This window comes from Atheta coriaria, unplaced genomic scaffold (assembly GCF_025399875.1).
Source record: "Atheta coriaria isolate IRGN ID8LTWV9N9 unplaced genomic scaffold, Caltech_Dcor_3.1 hic_scaffold_3_pilon, whole genome shotgun sequence".
NCBI lineage: Eukaryota > Metazoa > Arthropoda > Insecta > Coleoptera > Staphylinidae > Dalotia > Dalotia coriaria.
Window position 1 is genome coordinate 1,293,328 of NW_027045445.1, and position 17,717 is coordinate 1,311,044.

Below are 17,717 nucleotides of genomic sequence, written 5' to 3' on the forward strand. Positions count from 1 at the left end.
CACACAAATTAGCAATCACGTAAAATCAGATAGAATTAAGTACAAAAGAAACAATCAGGCACGAAAACGTGACGAAACGCGACAATATTGCAAAACTTGCTTTACAACGACCATGTGATAACTATTCCTACTTATTTTCAGAGTGTTTACTTATTTCACTGCTCGTTTTTTCATATCATGTTTTGAATTCACATTTGGCTGTAGTATATAGTATTTAATACTTTCTTACCTAAACTAAAGGTAAAATATTCCACACGGGGCACGAAAGATCTTGATTTAAATTAACTATTAAATGAATATACAAAACAAAACTACTTAGAATTTTTAGCCGACGGAAGATATCCGGCAGCCGACGGCAAACACGTGCGTATCTATTAAAACCGTGCTAACTTATATAGTTAACGCATTAACTATATACGACACTTGTCCGTTGATTCTAAATCTTATCTTTGCTGACCGATTCTAATTCAACTACAGACTTAAAATCACAAGAAACGCAATAAGTCACCACGAAGACCGCCGCGCAAGAGATCGCGTGCACACCACGCCGCAGCGTACTATCGACTAAGTAAGAAATAGCAATGAACAATTCTGAGCTCGCCGGACGCGCTGCAAAGCGAAAAAAGTTGTTTGTACACATACCCCGATAAGAGTCGAAGGGGACAACTATGAACAATGCATGTTGTGCATACAGTATAATGCAATGGTTACCCCGCAGGGGTAAAACGGAAATTCTAGGAGGGTAACACGGGATGGCACGAAATAGTATTAAAATAGCAATGAACAAAATAATAGTACGGTAAACGGTAGCACGGCGCTATTTATCTTAATATATATAAATCTCGTGTCACAATGTTTGTCCTCAATGGACTCCTAAACCACTTAACCGATTATAATAAAATTCGCACACCATGAGCAGTTCGATCCAACTTGAGAGAGAGGATAGTTTAAATCTCAAATTATAGTCGCAATTTTAATATATTGATAATTGGTCATAATAATCACTACATAGTATAAAATAAAGTCGCTTTTTCTGTCCGTCCTTTTGTATGCTTAAATCTTTGAAACTACGCAACGGATTTTGATGCGGTTTTTTACTTCCGTGCGAAGCCGGGGCGGGTCGCTAGTCTATATATATTTTGACAATCTTAATATATAAAAATGAAACCCGTTTCCCGATGTCACGCCATAACATGAAAACGGCTAGACCGATTTGGCTGATTTTTTTTGTAGTTTTCTAATACTCTGTAGAAGGTTATTACGAAAAAAAATATTAGGAAAATATCTCGGAAAGATTGATAAAAATAAAACCCGTTTCCCGTTGTCACGCCATCTATGTGTGAAATTTCAGAACGCATATATAAACTTCGCATGACTTATTTAGTAATCTGTGGTAATTTGTGACATACCCGCCGCGCCAACAATATTGACCGGTTGATGTTTTTGTTTGGAGAAGGAAAGTCGCTTTCTCTGTCTGTCCCTTTGTATGCTTAAATCTTTGAAACTACGCAATGGATTTTGCGGTTTTTTACTTCCGTGCGAAGAGGTTTAAATTAGCTAAGGGTAAACTCAATTCCCATACTTGTTCACAGGGGTAGTGACATTGAAAAGGTTAGGAACCACTGGTCTAATGCAATGAAAAGATATGATTTTTCGTACTTTCTTATTCGTACGAGCAATCTATCCTAAAATCCAGAAATGAATGCAGTCTAAATGAAAAGGCAGTCTCGCAGGCAGTTTTAGCGACTATTTTTGAATTTTTACTTCACGTAGTTGATATATTTTATTATCTTCTTCTATACAGAATTTTCGGAAATGTTATAATCTGCAATCACGTTACGAGAGTCTCGGTAAAAGAGACTCTTATTCAGGGCCCCATACGAAACTAGCGGTAAAAGTGACTCCCATTCGGAGCACCATACGAGGGTACCGGTAAAAGTGACTCGTGTTCGGGGCACCGTATGAAGATAGCGGTAGAAGTGACTCGTATTCCGGACACCGTATAAGGGATACGGTAAAAGTGACATCCATTCAACTCTAGCGCTAATAGAATCCGAAGGAAAAAATAAACTATCATGAAGGATTTCTTAAATATTACCCGGTTTCTACAATGTTTTAAAAAATTCGGAAAAAATGATTAACTTTGGCCGCCGCAAAGCAGTTGGGGCGAAATTTGGCGATGATGCTGGATTACGGCATCAAGATCGCCTCGTGCCCTAACATTTCGTTTTTAACAAACTAAATACAGTACAACTTCAAACCTGGAAATTTCAATATCTACGAAATACATAACGTTATTTTAAACAAGTTTACGACCTGCATAGTCCCCACATGCAAAATTTACATCGGTATCACGATTATTTACTTACCAGTGCACCAAACACGGTAAATCAAAAGCAATAGATGTTGCAATAAATAGGAAACAGGAGATTAGCAAGAACATTTTACATAATATTGAGATGTATCTACTTACTATCGGACTTCAGACTGCTTTAAATTCCAAAATTGAGTGAGAACTAATTTCAATCCATATTGGCAATTTCATGATATCGTCATCCGACAGCAACTCACTGATCAACACACGCGTAAACACACAACACACTAAATTAGCACAATAGAAGACTTAATCACACACTATAAATTATAACAAAAGTAAATATTGCCGGTAGTCAATTAAACAACGCGATTTATTGAATTTAATAAGAACGTGGCTCTCAGCAGAAAATGAGAAACGCGTGCCGGTATAGGAGCGACGGACTGTTCAGGTAATCTTCAATCGCGTGACTATTTTAAGGTAAACAAGTGCATCGCTGCGCCACCTAAAAATATTTCAAGAAACCATTTTATATAAAAATAAAACAACTCAAACATGATACGTGAACAAAATAACTAATGTACCGAGATGTGATTTTAAAATGTAGTTTACTAACGCGAATGAAGCAAAGCTGTAAACTCCTAAATATAAAAGAATCACAAACAAAAGCAAGTTCAATTATGATATTGTATTTTATCTGAATTTAATAATATGATGGAAAACAAAACTAACCATGTACTTCAACTGAAAACAACGCTTGCATCCGGCGTAACATTATCAAACAATTTTTAAAAAGACAGTGGTGAGTCTATGAAAAGGATATGGGTGTTACGTAATAATAGATACACAAGTAGTTATAATACATGTAATCGTTAATCAATTCAAATTGTGAGAATAAATCGACTCAGCATCATTGTGAAATCAACTAACGACATAATCAGGTAGGTATCGTGTCCGTTGAAATCGAAAAAAACATGGCCGTAGCATTCGACCCTTACACGTAAAAAATAGACAAACGTAAACTAAATCATCTTCATGAAGAAATGAAGAAAAAACGGGACAACACTCTCATCTCTTCACTTAAATTTAAATATATTTATATAATTGATAATTTGTTTCTTTTTGTCGATTTTTCGTTTGTCGTTTACTGTTTTTCTTTGCGTTTTAATTTTTTTTTGCACATTTTCTTTTGTTTTTCATCGTCTTATGTTTTGCTACACATGCAGCCAGAAACAATCAAATCCATCATCATTGTGGATGTACATTTCGTGTAAGAATTAAAGTTAAATTGTATGCATATTTCGCATTATCATCATCGTAATGCAATAGTTTTTTAATTAGTTATCATATTAATAGTGTTTATTAATATTAAATAGTACAGCCAGACTTGCAATCGCACGAATTCGCTTCGCAAACGGAACCCACTCGGCAGCCATCTTGTCGACGTCCGGCGACGGAAAGATTCACCCTATCATCATCCACACGCACTCACGCCATACATTAATTACAATTACACACTTTGAAATTTGTTTCTTTTGATCAGAGATGAAAAAATTATATTGAGACGCCAATTTTGCTTTGTTGTTGTCGTCGTAAGTCATCTCTATCAGTAATTTACAATAATTGTGTTTTACATGTAATTAAAACCTAAGCATTAAATTCAATAACAAACTATTTTAAATTATAATTTTATAATTGTTAAATTAAAGTTATACTAGATTACTTAAACCCTTACGCTCGCTTCAACGCTCGACAACAGTGGTGCAATTCACATCCGCTCGCAATTATTATTGTTGGACTAACTCACATCGTACGCTAGAGTGTGTAACAGTTACACATGTCTAGTATTCATGTTGTGACTATTTTATATATAAAAATGGACTTAAACGTTTAAAATATGCAACACGTGTGCAAACGCTCAGTTTTTAGCACGGTTGCACATGCGCATATTTCGTATCCGTACCGCTAATACAATATTTGTTTCATCAATTATTCCGTTTAGTTTCCTTAGCATTAATATGTAATATATATATAAATCTCATTTCTTCACGTTTATAATTTATTAATTGTTGTTTCACGTTACTCGTATTAGCTTTAATAGTAAGTGTGTGTCTATACATATTTTAATAAAACAGCTAATTCGATCGAACTCTAAAGTGTTGAATTTTAACCCTAGTCGAAATGATTTGATTGGTTTTAATTTGATGAAGTGGTGGAAATTGTTTACACGTATTCACTATTAATTATATTTGTTGTAGTTGCTTTTGTCGTTTGTTTGTTTTTTTTGTCTGATTATATTATTTTTGGTGGAGTATTTTGATTAGCGAATTAAATGTGAACCGTTGTGGGGGTGGGTGGATCCGATGGCATTATGTTAGCGAGCGCCTAAAAAATATGAAACGATCATGTTAATAATCAAATGTGCAAAACACAAAACAAACACAACTTAAAACAAAAGAGACCCGACGAAACAAGCAATAAATAGAAATTATAATGTGTGAGACTTGGTGTGTGTGCGCGCGCGTGAAATTACAAGAAACAAAATCGTAAAATGAGTGTTAATTAGACATGATGAACAGACTTGAAGTCAAGTTGTGTCACATATCATACATATCTTTGTAGAAAATTAACACACACCATTTCGCAACAACCAAAGTAGTAAATGATTAAATCAAGAAAATAAAAACACAACAGAAGAAATAAGAAGTTGTGAATGTTATATGAATGTCGAATGAACGATGGTGGACATGATGGATGATTTACAGTCATATTAGTTGTAGTAGTTACACATTCACGTTTATAATTTTACAATAGGGCATAATTATAATCATCGTTACGGCTAATTGTATTTCGTATTTTTGTATCATCTAAAGATTTAATCATCATTGGCGGACGCATCAGTAATCGAAACAACCACAACGCATACACTCAAACAAGAATTATATTGCACGCAAAAATTTATATATAATTCCACTTGTAGACAATTTTCAATTTTTTTGGCGACGTTCAGTTTCTCGACAAATTGCAGTAAGGAATGAGGAACAGTTGAGGTTGGTGGTTACACATCTTGTTGATTGGAGGTCGGAAATTGTTTGACGAACTTCTGGATTTGCATGGTGGGACATTTTGAGAATGCAATTTCTGTTGTTGGCGTTTCTAATGGCCTTTAACAGGTCTGACCACGTCCGTGGAAGAAACGTGCGGCTTCGAGTGTACGGTCGCTTTCGCCGAGTTGAGCTTTCTGTCGACGTCTCGAATCACTGCAAACGTGAATTGCGTGTAGCTCGATTACCGATCCGCCTATTTGCCCCTGCTTTTTTGGTTCTTTGTTTGCGCATCGCAATTGGTGGGTTACTCGTGTATGGCTATGCTCTATCTTATGTGAGTGTTCGTTTTTGGGAGTGTGTGTGGTACTTGACAGAGGTGAGAAAAAAAAAACTATAAATACATTTATAATACGAACAACAATGCATCTGTCGGTTTGATTCTTCTTCAAAGTCCAACACACACACTGCCGATGAGAATTTACAAAAATTTCCAAATGTCTCATTGCCTCCCCCTCACACATTTAGAACATTTCGCAAATAGTATAATATATAATACATTATCGAAAAAAAAAAGCTATTTGGAGAAACTCCATCCCGACGCCAATCTCAATAAATATTTTCGAGGCGTGGGTCGAGATAAATTTTTGCCAAAAAAAAAACCACAATTCCTTATAATCTTGGAACATCTCGTCTTGGTAATTTAGTTGCTGTTTTTTTGTCGAAGATGATTTACAAGTAATTATTGTTGTTTGTTGTTCTCTACACCTACGCGCGTGAGACGAGGATTGTCGAGGGTGGTATCGATGGCGCGCGCGTGTCGGTTGTTGTTGATGTTTGTTGTTGTATACATGTCGAGAGAAAGAGTCGGGAGGAAAAGTTCGTTTTATAAAAACCATAAATTAATCAATCGTGTTGCGTCAAATGCTTTTTGACTATAAGGGGGAAAGGTAAAGTGTGGGCGAAGATGGGATCAGTTGTAGGATCGGTTAGCAGGGGCGGAAAGGTCGTGAATAGTATCTCATTTTAGGTGCTAGCTACTAACCGGGTTGCTGGCCGACGGCCGCCGACGACTGGGGCTGCGCCGACGTACCGAGCGGTGTCTGATTGTTGGCCTTCTGCTTCAGCATGGTCCAGTCAAACGTGTAGTCATACTGGTGGTTGAGGGTGCGGAAGAGGATGCGGAACAGCTGACGCAGATACATATAATCTGGTGCCTCTTCGAAGCGCAAACCTCTGGTGTAGTTCAGATACATCGCAAACTCGGCTGGGAAACCCTAAAAAAATATACAACGTTCTACAGATCCTTTAAGTATTCATCCAGCGAACGTACTTTGCATAAAACTTCAACGGGAGTGGACATTTTCTTCTCGCTAATCTTCTCATACTTCTGTTTCTTTGTTGCTGCTTTCAAGCCTTGCCAGGGTAGACAACCGCGGTTAAAGTACATCAGGACGTAGCCTAAACTCTCCATATCGTCGCGACGCGACTGCTCAATGCCCAAATGAGCATTAATGGAGGCGTAGCGCGCGGTGCCAGTCAGATTCTTGTCTTCGCGGTAGGCTATGTGCATTCTAAAAGAAACAAAATGTCATAAACACCATACAAAGCATGATCATTTAAATTTCATACCTAGTGCGAGCATCTCTGAATTTCTTAGCCAACCCAAAATCGATGAGAAACAGCTTGTTGCAATGGCGGCCGATGCCCATGAGGAAGTTGTCTGGCTTAATGTCGCGATGGATGAAGGACTTACAGTGAACATACTCGATGCGGCTGATCATCTGGTCGGCAAGCATCAGCACCGTCTTGATGGTGAAACGACGCGAGCAAAAGTTAAAAAGGTCCTCCAGGGATGGACCCAACAGATCCATGACCAGCACGTTATATTCTCGTTCCTGGCCATAATATCTAAAAACAAGTAATATACAATTACAATTTGAAAACTGTAAGTATTCGTTCCTAGAGAAGTACATATAAACATTTTCTAATGTGTGTTTATTGTGATTATCAATGAAACGTAAAACGATTCAACAAACAACGCTATAAAACGCTCTCGGCTGTCATTGAAAAGTGCGCAGTTCCACGATTCGACTTCGCATAAATATAGCGATAAAAACCTGCACGCTAACACATATAAACAAATAGTAAAGTTATCAAATTTACACATTGTTTGTTTGTGCACTAGGAATAAACCTAAGCTAAGTTTGTTTCAACATCAATCATTGGAATTTTTTGCCTGCCTCTTTCAGTTGAAAACTTGAAAATCAGTGACTAATGGTTCTCTGGATGGCAGCAAAATAGTATTCTGTTCGTTTGGTGAATCGTTAGCGAATCGATCGACCGTTGTTTGGCGTGTGCAATTGCATGCGTTCACTCCCGGTTATTTATAAAGTGTCTCTGGAAGCGCCGTACCGCCGACCGACCTTTGCACACACCGTTACATACATCACAGTAGAATTAGTTTTAGAATCAAGTGAACAACCAATTCCACACCCAAAGCAAATGCAATCAAAAAATGATATTGTGAAATATAATTCAGACAATGAGATGTATCATCATGCCGCCATCTTGAATCGCGCATCATTTACTTCATTCTTTAAAAGTTTAACATCAACAAAAAACGTCCTAAACTTTTGTGAACTCGCGCTTTTTGTGACTTTTCAAAGCAAGTGAACTTTTTTTATTTCTCTGCGTACGTGTTTGGCCTGCGTGCTTTGTTCGCATCGGGCGAGGAACGAAAAACGTTCGTAACAGTAAATCCGCGAGTCGCGAGCTCACAAGCGAACTCGAAGACGCGCTGGAAGAAGTCAAAGTCACTCAGTCAGGACAAGATGTGAGATTCTTCTAGCAGGGCTAGCTTCTTCATCGACAGATGAGCGATGAGGTAGCGTACAATACACCAGTTGCGATAATAAGTGCCAAGCAACAACTCAAGCAGCTGTAGATGAGGCAAACAAGCTTAACTACTATTGAACAAAGTTTTAAAAACGCGTGCCTTATTAGAAATAATTAGACATGAACCAATAACAATATAAAAATCAATTGTAATAAAAATGACTGTCCGGCTTAGCATTGATATTGCAATGTTAATTATTTGCAAGTACATCCATTATGGAACTGAAAACACAACGCAATATTGCACAACTTATTGAATATAGTGAAATAATGAAATATTATAACGATCAACGACAAAGATCCTTGTCCTACTTCGAGTTTTCAATGTTTCGTGTAATTTACGTTACAAAATTGAAATAAAACCTTTAAAAGACCATAAAAATTATTGATTTCAAATCATAAACCGAAAATGTGTAATTTTAATGTGTGCAAATATTCGTATTGGAATATTACTGTATTATAGCACCAATTACGTCTGCAAATGTCTAAATAAATCGATATTGTCACAATTTGACGACGTGCCAACCGCCGAGATTATTTATATTCAAATTTTCCACGCGATGCACATTTTCCTCGCCACTTAGAAAATAATATTATATTTGAAATGGGCAATAAGGCAAAAACGAAATAAATTTATTTGAATAGAAGAGAATTAAAATTAAATCCACAATCGATGTGCATATGCATGCCAAGAACGAGTAAGGAACAAGCAAGAAACAAGTCCGAACAAGTTTCCTGTACATTTGTTCAACATAATTCGTACAAACCGAATAAAGGATAGACTTAACTAAAGTCAAGTCGTAACTAAAGCCAAACCAACGCATAATGTAGAACGCCATCGATGAGTCCTCAAACAAAAGAAGAACAAGAACGTTCAGGTGCACCGTACACCGGCACACCATACATTGACTTAAGTCACTTACTTGCAACTACAAACTCCTAAAACTCCAACCGGCAGTGTATAATAAAGTAACTCAAGCCGCGAAGAGAAGTGAGAATCAACTTCAGCGTGCGGACTAGACTAGACTTGATTCAAGCAAGCAAGCCCCGTGGAGACGTCGTAAGCTGGCTGAGTCAACGCGAGTCTATCGAAAGGCAACACAAGACGCAACCGCAAGGTTGCGCTCGACGGGTAAACTTCCTGTTCGGCTCGATTGAACACACGCACAAAACACTTGCGTGGCGTTGTGTCGCGGAAACTAATGAGTTAACTTAACTAAAGTCACCAAATGAATATTATATCTACACACATTAGACTTGAATAAAATCAAAACTAACATTTTATAATGACTTAAGTCAATATAATTCTTTTTTCCTTTTGCTATTATTTACTATCAATTTGAATTCTAAAATTTTATAAATTAAGTCGTGTTTGACTGAATCGAATTTCGAATAATGTGCTCACATCGGCTTTATTTCGGGCCGGGGGAAAAAGAACAACCCAAAGTTGAGTGACCCCGAAAACTCGACTAGTAGATGGATGTGATGACTCGGATGGCGATGGTGATGCACGTCGCATGCACGACGATCGACCGTTGGTAAGCATGCGTTATGCATACAAATATCCAAAGAGCAAATCGATAAAATTGAACACGTCTTAAATAATAACAATTACGAGGAAATATTGTACATTAACGCTTAAATTCACATATTTTTGACGATTTCACATGAGTAAACTTAAGTCAATCATTCGCAGTAACCTAGTTCAACGCCAGTGCAATCTATTTATATTTCAGGGCTAAGTTAACACGCCTTAAATAAATTTCTTGTTTTGCGATCGACCACGTTTTTTTTATAGTTACAGGTTATGTTGGATACGTTACTTATGAGTATATGAAGTCTACGACTGTTACATTTCATTATTCCACTCTACGCTTGTAATTCTCCAGCTCGTGGGAAACTCGGAAACATTCCTAGACAAAATTCTTGCTGCACAATAGTCCACGGAAGGAATAAATGCACGAGGTACACATCACAAACGCGCGATGAGGAGAGGTATAAAGATGAACATGCTGTTAGAATCGGCAAGAATAGACAAAAATAACTGAGATGTGTACACCAGAGTAGTGAGCAGACCACAAATAGACCAAGAATGTAACAAGATTATTTTCTTATTTACAACTTAAACCGAGAACGAATTAAGTCAAATTACGAGAAAATATTTAGAATTTTAAAAAAATCATAAATGACAGCTAGAAAGTATTCAGAATGATTTAATATAATGATTGATCAAATAATTTGTTCAAGAGAGAAGTGACTAACTGTAAAAAGTAAAAATGACCCAGAAATATTAACACTTAACTGAGCAAACTGCAAATTAATAAATAAGCCGCAATAAAATAAATTTCCCCATGACTATCAATCTATAAATGAATAAATCTCGCTTTAATCTCAAGTAGTTTAAAAATAAAATCCTTAAATTACAGGAAAAAAGTTCTAATAATTTAAACTTGATCTAATCTAGTCGCTACTGAATGAAACTCGCTGATGCCTTGCATTTGCCAGCTTCTGTGCGACTGCTGCCGATGTCGCGCTTTCGACTTGTTGAGTTAAATTTAAAAAAAAAAAGAACTCGCTGCGTACCAGTAGTGTCACCTAGTCACGGTCTAAAGTAGAAAGTTAAAAGTAAGAAGACAACAAGCAAAAAAAAAACGACAACTGAACATCAACACCACCTACATTCATTCACATCTACACAGCGCCCAAAACCAACGCAAAAAATACAAGTAATAATAATAATAAAAAAAACTTTGCATCACGCACAAACGCACGAACTCCGAACCTTGATCTCATCAACAACTAAATTTACGACGTAACATACAGCATGTTTTAAATATAGTTAAAATTTTCTGAATCTACATTAAACCTACTTTCTTGATTTTGAAAATTTTAATATTTTTGTGTGCTTAGTAGATATTGATTTAACAGTTTAGCACTTGAATTTTAGCGTCTGTCTCAATTCGTACCAGGCAAAAACTACACCAGACACAGGTTTTTGGCGTTCAACTTACAGGCGTGTAGCGTTTGTTGTTAATCGAGTGTCCCAGATTCGAATCGTTACGGACAAGAGTACAACACGCCGACTGCACCTCTCTGAGCTTCTCCTACAACGCTCACAACCAGCTCAGAGCAGAGAGCACACCAACCACACAACTCAAATGCAAAAACTGCCGAAGCGCGCAAACGAATAAAAAAAACTTTCTTTCATTTTTTTTCGTCGAGTTTCTTTTCATTTCAACATGTTTTTAACGTCAAAAATAACGAAATCAAGTTAAATTAAAATTGACAACAATACGCATCCGTACAAATGTACTAGACTTATTGTTAGAACACAATTAAAGGATTAAAGTTGTCTAAAACTGGATAATATTTGCATAGCAAATAAGTTGTGATTCATTTCTCGTCTATAAACTGAGTTTGGAAGTGATTCATCGCGATTTATTGTGATTTATTGCTTTGCCTAGCGTTGTCGAGACACGCTCGAATGCGCGAAAAGAAAAGTAAAAGCAATTCGTAGACACGCTTCAGATTTCTTACTAAACTAAAATCATAAGTTATAATAATCTTTAAAACAGCAAAATTCGCAGAAAATCCAAACTTTTCATCATGAAAGTATACAATACGAGATAAGATTATTTTATAATAATCTACGTTTAATTACTAGATAATTCAACCATGGATGTGGCATTGACATATTTAAAAATTAAAGAGTTTGATAAGATTACCAGATAAAATTTTCATTACATAAATATTTAAATATTCACCAACCTGATATGTGGGATTCCTACACCGCCATGCAGAATCTTGTACAGTTTGCTTTCGTATAAAAGTTGCGGATGTCTGGCGCGCAGGTTTTCCAACTTTACTGCGACTTCCTGAAACAAAAACAAACCCCAAATCAATTTTTATGCTTTAATACTAGAGTCCGACCGAAACTGGATTTTAGCCTAAACCGAAATTTCGGCCCTGCAATCAGTTTCGGCCGAAACCGAAACCAAAACCGAAACTAATTTACATACATATTTTTCTACTACTACCTACACATCGCCGGTTTTTTCAGGTTTTTTTGATACAAAATCCATCTCGTGAGTAAAGTCCCCGTTTAGTCACTTGATACTTAATATAATATTAATTTAAGTTTCTATGAGCGAACTGAGGTGGCAAGTAACGAGCGCCATTAGCCGCGAAGTTAACCGAGTGACGCACGACAATTTACGAAAAGTGAGTTTCGGTGTGGCCGAAACCGAAACTGAAGCCGAAACTAGAATTCTTGGCCGAAACTGGCCGAAACCGAAACCTAAATTTCGGTCGGTCTCTATTTAATACTGATATAATTCTACATTTATTGTAATATTTATTACACCAGGTGCAAGTTTTGCCACATTTAAATAACGATAAACGTGTTCATTTGGAATTATATTTTCTTTTCATGCAGATTTCCATTTTCGCTTGTCCACTTGAGGTTAAATGAAGTTAAACGCCGTGAAACTGTGAAACATACAATCCATTCTCATGCACTCGAGATCAAAGCGAAATGCAAATGTAGAAAATTTACATTTTACTGTTGAAAAACATAAATATAAACAAAACTGTATAAAATACTAAACACGGTGAAACACATCTGAAATACGCTTTTGTTATTTATTTAGACTCCGACTGTTTTAGAAATTTATCGAGCTAGGGATTAGTGAAGTCGATCATTAAAATATAAATATAGATATGATAATACCGATATGTTTATTATATCTTGCATCTAACGTTTTATTGGCAGAGTTAATTAAAACAGTTAGCTCCTGCAGGCAGTGTCGTTGCAGGTCGTCGCCATTAAACTAACACGTCGCCAGCCAGTGTCACATTGAGAAAATGTAAATAATTCCAGGAAGATTTAAAACAACATATTTATCTTTCTGCTGAATATTTCAAAACTTATTTTATCAATTTAACAAGTTTTATATATTGTTATTGTTATATGACTAATTTGGCTTGCAGATGCAAACAATAACAAGAACTAGTCTGTTTTACAAACAAATTCATATGCAAAAGTTTAACAAACTCATCTAATAAATATTAATAAAATTCATTCAATGAGAATTTGAAAGTACAAAAACTCTCTTGCAATTTTTTGGAATAAACTAAAGCTAATTACAAAGTCAAATTTATAGAAATTGCATAATTTGATTGCGATTACAAACAAATCCTTGTAATTAGCACCTAAAGTACAGCAACATCCTTGAAGCCATTAAACAAAGTTAAACGGCCTTAATTGTAATTAAAAGAGAAAAATTTTAAAGATTTAAAATGAAAGAATTTACATTGTTGAATGGAAGGAAGCTGTGGCTTGTTTTTAGACTTTGCAGTTTTTTATTTTATATTTGGAGGTCTCCCCTCAACTAATTTGTATTCAAATTTAAATTCAACGTGTGAGGAGAATGTCCTTTGTGGGTGTTAATCTGGTAATTGTTTGCTTAAGACTCAAAGTCACAAATTAGCAGACACAAATCGACAAGAACATCACATTTGAAGTGCAAATAAATAATATTTAACAAAACTATCAATCAACAAATAAATGTAGGATACCCATTTGAAAACACACTTCGTTTGTGATTACGTGACCAAAATGATATGAAATTAATGCTTCCACTGTGGCAATGTCTATGACCAAAAACAAAAACCGCGTAGGTTTACAGTTTGGCCTTTAGTGTCCCACAAGCAAGAAAAAACTTCATTTTAAACACATTACTTTGTTGCTAACAACTTTTTTCTTATATTAATCTTAATAATAGTAATTTATGAAGTACCTTGTTGAATTTATAGATGGAAAATTCAACTTTCACCAAGGACGCAAAATAAACAACGATAAAATCGCAATATGCAGTCCAAGGACAAAAACCACCGCTGAATTTCCCACATTCGGGCTTCGCCGCCATTAAGACTACACTACCAACAAGTTTATGATTTCGATTGTCCTACTTTATTACCTACTTCTGTTTGTATTCCGTTCTCAAACTTGGAATACATATTACTCATATAGTGCGTGATGATTTAAGTTATTTAACAAAGAGTCAGCCAAACAAAAACAAGAAAAGGAAAACGCGTGTGAAAATCGAGCATAATGTAATCGATATCTAGATTCAAAGTAGGTATCAAGATTGGGATTAATTAATAATCTTTGGTCTAGTTTTTCAGACCACTTCTACTTATTGAATTATGTAATACACTAAGCAACTAAGTCAATTAAGAATTATTACACGAACATTAAATTCCAAGAAACAAGTTACTAATATGACATATACATTAATATGTATTGCAATCAATGCAAAATTAATTACGGCAACAAGTTTCAGTCTGATTTGCGCTGCACGTGTTAAACTGAAAAGTTCTAATTTCAGTTAATAAACGACTGCAATGAGAAACCAATATTGACTTTTGTGCATTCACAACTCAAAGTTAACACTCACAACAGCAGGGCAGTCACTACGCGTCCGGTAATCAATAATCGCGATTGAATACAACCGCCAACCAACACAAACACTACAATAATTACCTACGCACACCTGCGAAATCGACTAATTGTTCGTTAATTGTTACCTAACACACAGTCACTAATAAAATTTCTACGGTGTTAATCATTTCATCAACAAACATTAGTAATACTTCTAGATTTGCGACTGTCATTGCATTCATATGCAATTATTAACATGGCAAAACAAGCAAAAGTATGTCCTTCGCGTAAAAATCGTAAATGTTTTCCGTTTCAATAATAAATAATTTATTAAATCGAGTGAGTGAGTGCGAATGTTGTTCAAGTGCGCGTTGTGTTGTAGAGCGTCACACACCGCTGGTAGTTGTTGATAAATGTTGCTATCATCACCGAGCGATAACGCTCTGAAAAGTCTGGAAACGAACACGCTTTATTTACGTCGTCGCCTTACGTTGTGCGGTATTATGCGCATAATTCGACACGAGCATCACAGGATGTAAACATGTGTGTGCATTGTTAAATTGCGTTTAAGGTTGGTATCAGCAAATAGAAACAATTACCGAACTAATTCATTATAAAATTAAATATTATTATTATTTTGAAAGTCTAGTCGTTGAAAGTGTGCAATTTGTAGGAGAATTTGCGTAAACATATTACCAAACTTCAAAAAAATAAGTTTTTTGGCAGACTAAACAAGAAAAATCATAAAAAATATAATTTTCACAAAAATAAAAGTTTTAAATAGAAAAAATCAATAAAAATAGAGTTAATTACTATTTTTGTAATTTTTTCATGAAAATTAAACATTATGATTGTTAAACTAATAAGAAAACACTCAAATTGAATTTGGGGGAATGTGTAATAGTTTTATCAGGCAATCAAAATATCATTAACCCTATTTGCTCAAATATTGCCATACTTTGACCATAACTAATACTACCCTTTACCTAATCCAACCACTATCACCAGAAACAGTTACAAATCTCTGAAGTTCTGTGAACTAAACCATTATCATTGTAAATCCCTCATTATTTGCATAAAATACTATGAAAACCGTAATCGTTAAAGTAAATTCTAGGAAATTTGATGATCATAAACCTAAACCAAATAATTAAACACGAAGTGCAGTAGTAATTTTAATATTACTCATCCAAACGTGAAATATCATAAAATTTAATTCGTCTATGAAGTCAATGAAATATTCATGAGAATCTCTGAATATGCAACAATTACAACTAAAATTTGAAAACAATATCGTTTCAAATGGTTTGCAACCTTGCTAACCACGCAGGCATGATGTTACGATCGTGTGGTTTCACTGGTTTTCATCATATTTCTCGCCAATCACCTCCAACAGTCAAAGAAATTGCGAAACGTGTCGCAAGCCTTTTCCACATCCCGAACTCATCACGCGTCTGCTAAATTTGTTTCTTTACGTTGAAAAATTCGCACCATTCATGTAACCTACTTTTGTGCTTTTAGTGCGAAATTTTAAGGTTAACGAGAAGCTTTTGGAACTTCATCGTATCTTTTACATAGAAAACTTGAAAATTAAGTAAAACCATTGGATATTGTTTAATATTGAGTAGAAAACAAGGATTTTCATTACACCTGCAGTCCTAAAACTGAGAATTTTATTTAGGTTACATCTGCTCTTAGACACAATTTCTACTCAAAATTAATAATAAATTACGATTTTACACTAGTTTCAGATGTGAAATGCCAGCCAATAAGCTAAACTATGATAAAAGGGTAAAATCTGTGGTGTAAATTAACATGTTGCATGGTTTTTTCAAGAAAGAAAAGACAAGCGAGCAGAGTATCGCAATAGAAACATGGCCGACTTCGCGGCGCTCTGCGTTCGCTCGGCGCTCTCACCGCGTGTACATACACTCTTCGTCTATGTTTGTGTGTGTGCCCGTCCTCTCCCCACCAATCGGAACAAAGCAGTAGCAGATGGTGAAGCGCTCGGCGCGTGCATGTGTCAGCTCGCTTACACGCACACAACCTCACCCAGGTGGCCATATGCACGCGTTGAGTTACACACTTGGAGAATACTGTGACTTACCTCGCCATTAGTGATGTTGATGCCTAGATAGATATCCCCGAAGGAACCACTGCCGATTTTCCGAATCAGCCTGTACTTGCCGCCCACTGTGTAATCCGGTTTTCCTGGATTCAGCGTCGACATTCTGGCGAATGCGCTCGGAGCGTCGCTCTGCTTGGTGCACTGTGCGTAAACGTGCGTCTGGCGCGACGAGGATGCGACGCGGTGTCTCGACGACGGTGTCGACGAGGATTGTTCTTTTAACGTCGACCGCGAGATCCGTTCAGCGAACTGGTGTGTGCGCGCACCGAACTTACTGCAACTCTCGTCTTGGCTCACGCCGACATTTCTCGCCTCGCTCACTCGCTGACTGATCGTTGTTTATGACGTCAGGAAACAATGTACCTCGGAGAGCACCTGGCGGCGAGCGCGGTACTAACGCTTCCTTCCTCGCTAAAATTTTCAGTTGACTGCTTACAGCGACCTCTATAACCAAGTTATTTTAAAGATTTAAGCGTAAAATCAAGCTATAAATTAGTTTGTTACATCTTAAATAATTCAAAAATTAATTTTCCTGTTTTCGTTTACTAGTTTTGTACATTTAGTTTACTTTTAAAGAATACTTTTCTGATGTAACGATAGTTGAACATAGGCAACTTATTTAACTTGTTACAGAGGCATTACGAAAGCTGCAAAATTATTTACCAGGAAAATGAACTCATAAATTAATACTAATTAAAAGCAGATTCTATGATCATAGTCGCATAATTGCTACCAACGTTTGATTGATATTTATTTGTACCTTAGCATTTCAATATTAACCCTTTGCAACAACTTTAAGGTATATTTAAATTATTGTATCCACAATTATTTTAATATATCAATACTTGTTTACGTTAATTTTAAAACTTTTCCTTTTTACTTAGATTCTAC

At 36.0% G+C, this 17,717-nt stretch overlaps 1 protein-coding gene across 3 annotated transcripts; it reads right to left on the bottom strand.

Moving 5' to 3' along the window:
- Nucleotides 1–3,165: 3,165 nt before the first annotated feature.
- LOC135804398 (casein kinase I) lies at nucleotides 3,166–17,178 on the bottom strand. 3 transcript variants are annotated; one of them, XM_065299069.1, is made up of 6 exons: nucleotides 16,806–17,178; nucleotides 12,025–12,131; nucleotides 6,991–7,269; nucleotides 6,692–6,932; nucleotides 6,404–6,635; nucleotides 3,166–5,574 (listed from the first exon to the last, which is right to left on the bottom strand). In XM_065299069.1, exons 1-6 carry the CDS (start codon nucleotides 16,926–16,928, stop codon nucleotides 5,471–5,473), a joined length of 1,086 nt encoding a protein of 361 aa, XP_065155141.1. In that variant the 5' UTR covers nucleotides 16,929–17,178; the 3' UTR covers nucleotides 3,166–5,470. The 3 variants fall into 3 exon arrangements, with proteins under 3 accessions (XP_065155141.1, XP_065155143.1, XP_065155142.1); XM_065299071.1 differs by having other exon boundaries at nucleotides 3,166–4,699; nucleotides 16,806–17,177; XM_065299070.1 differs by having other exon boundaries at nucleotides 3,166–6,126; nucleotides 16,806–17,177.
- Nucleotides 17,179–17,717: the final 539 nt, after the last annotated feature.

What these genes read in the sequence shown, in the direction of transcription:
- LOC135804398 (XM_065299069.1), bottom strand. Translation starts at nt 16,928, where the DNA reads ATGTCGACGCTGAATCCAGGAAAACCGGATTACACAGTGGGCGGCAAG. An exon ending in TCAACATCACTAATGGCGAG is followed by an intron (nt 12,132 to 16,805) that starts GTAAGTCACAGT and finishes TTTTTGTTTCAG; the next exon opens with GAAGTCGCAGTAAAGTTGGA. An exon ending in CCGTTGAAGTTTTATGCAAA is followed by an intron (nt 6,636 to 6,691) that starts GTACGTTCGCTG and finishes ATATTTTTTTAG; the next exon opens with GGTTTCCCAGCCGAGTTTGC.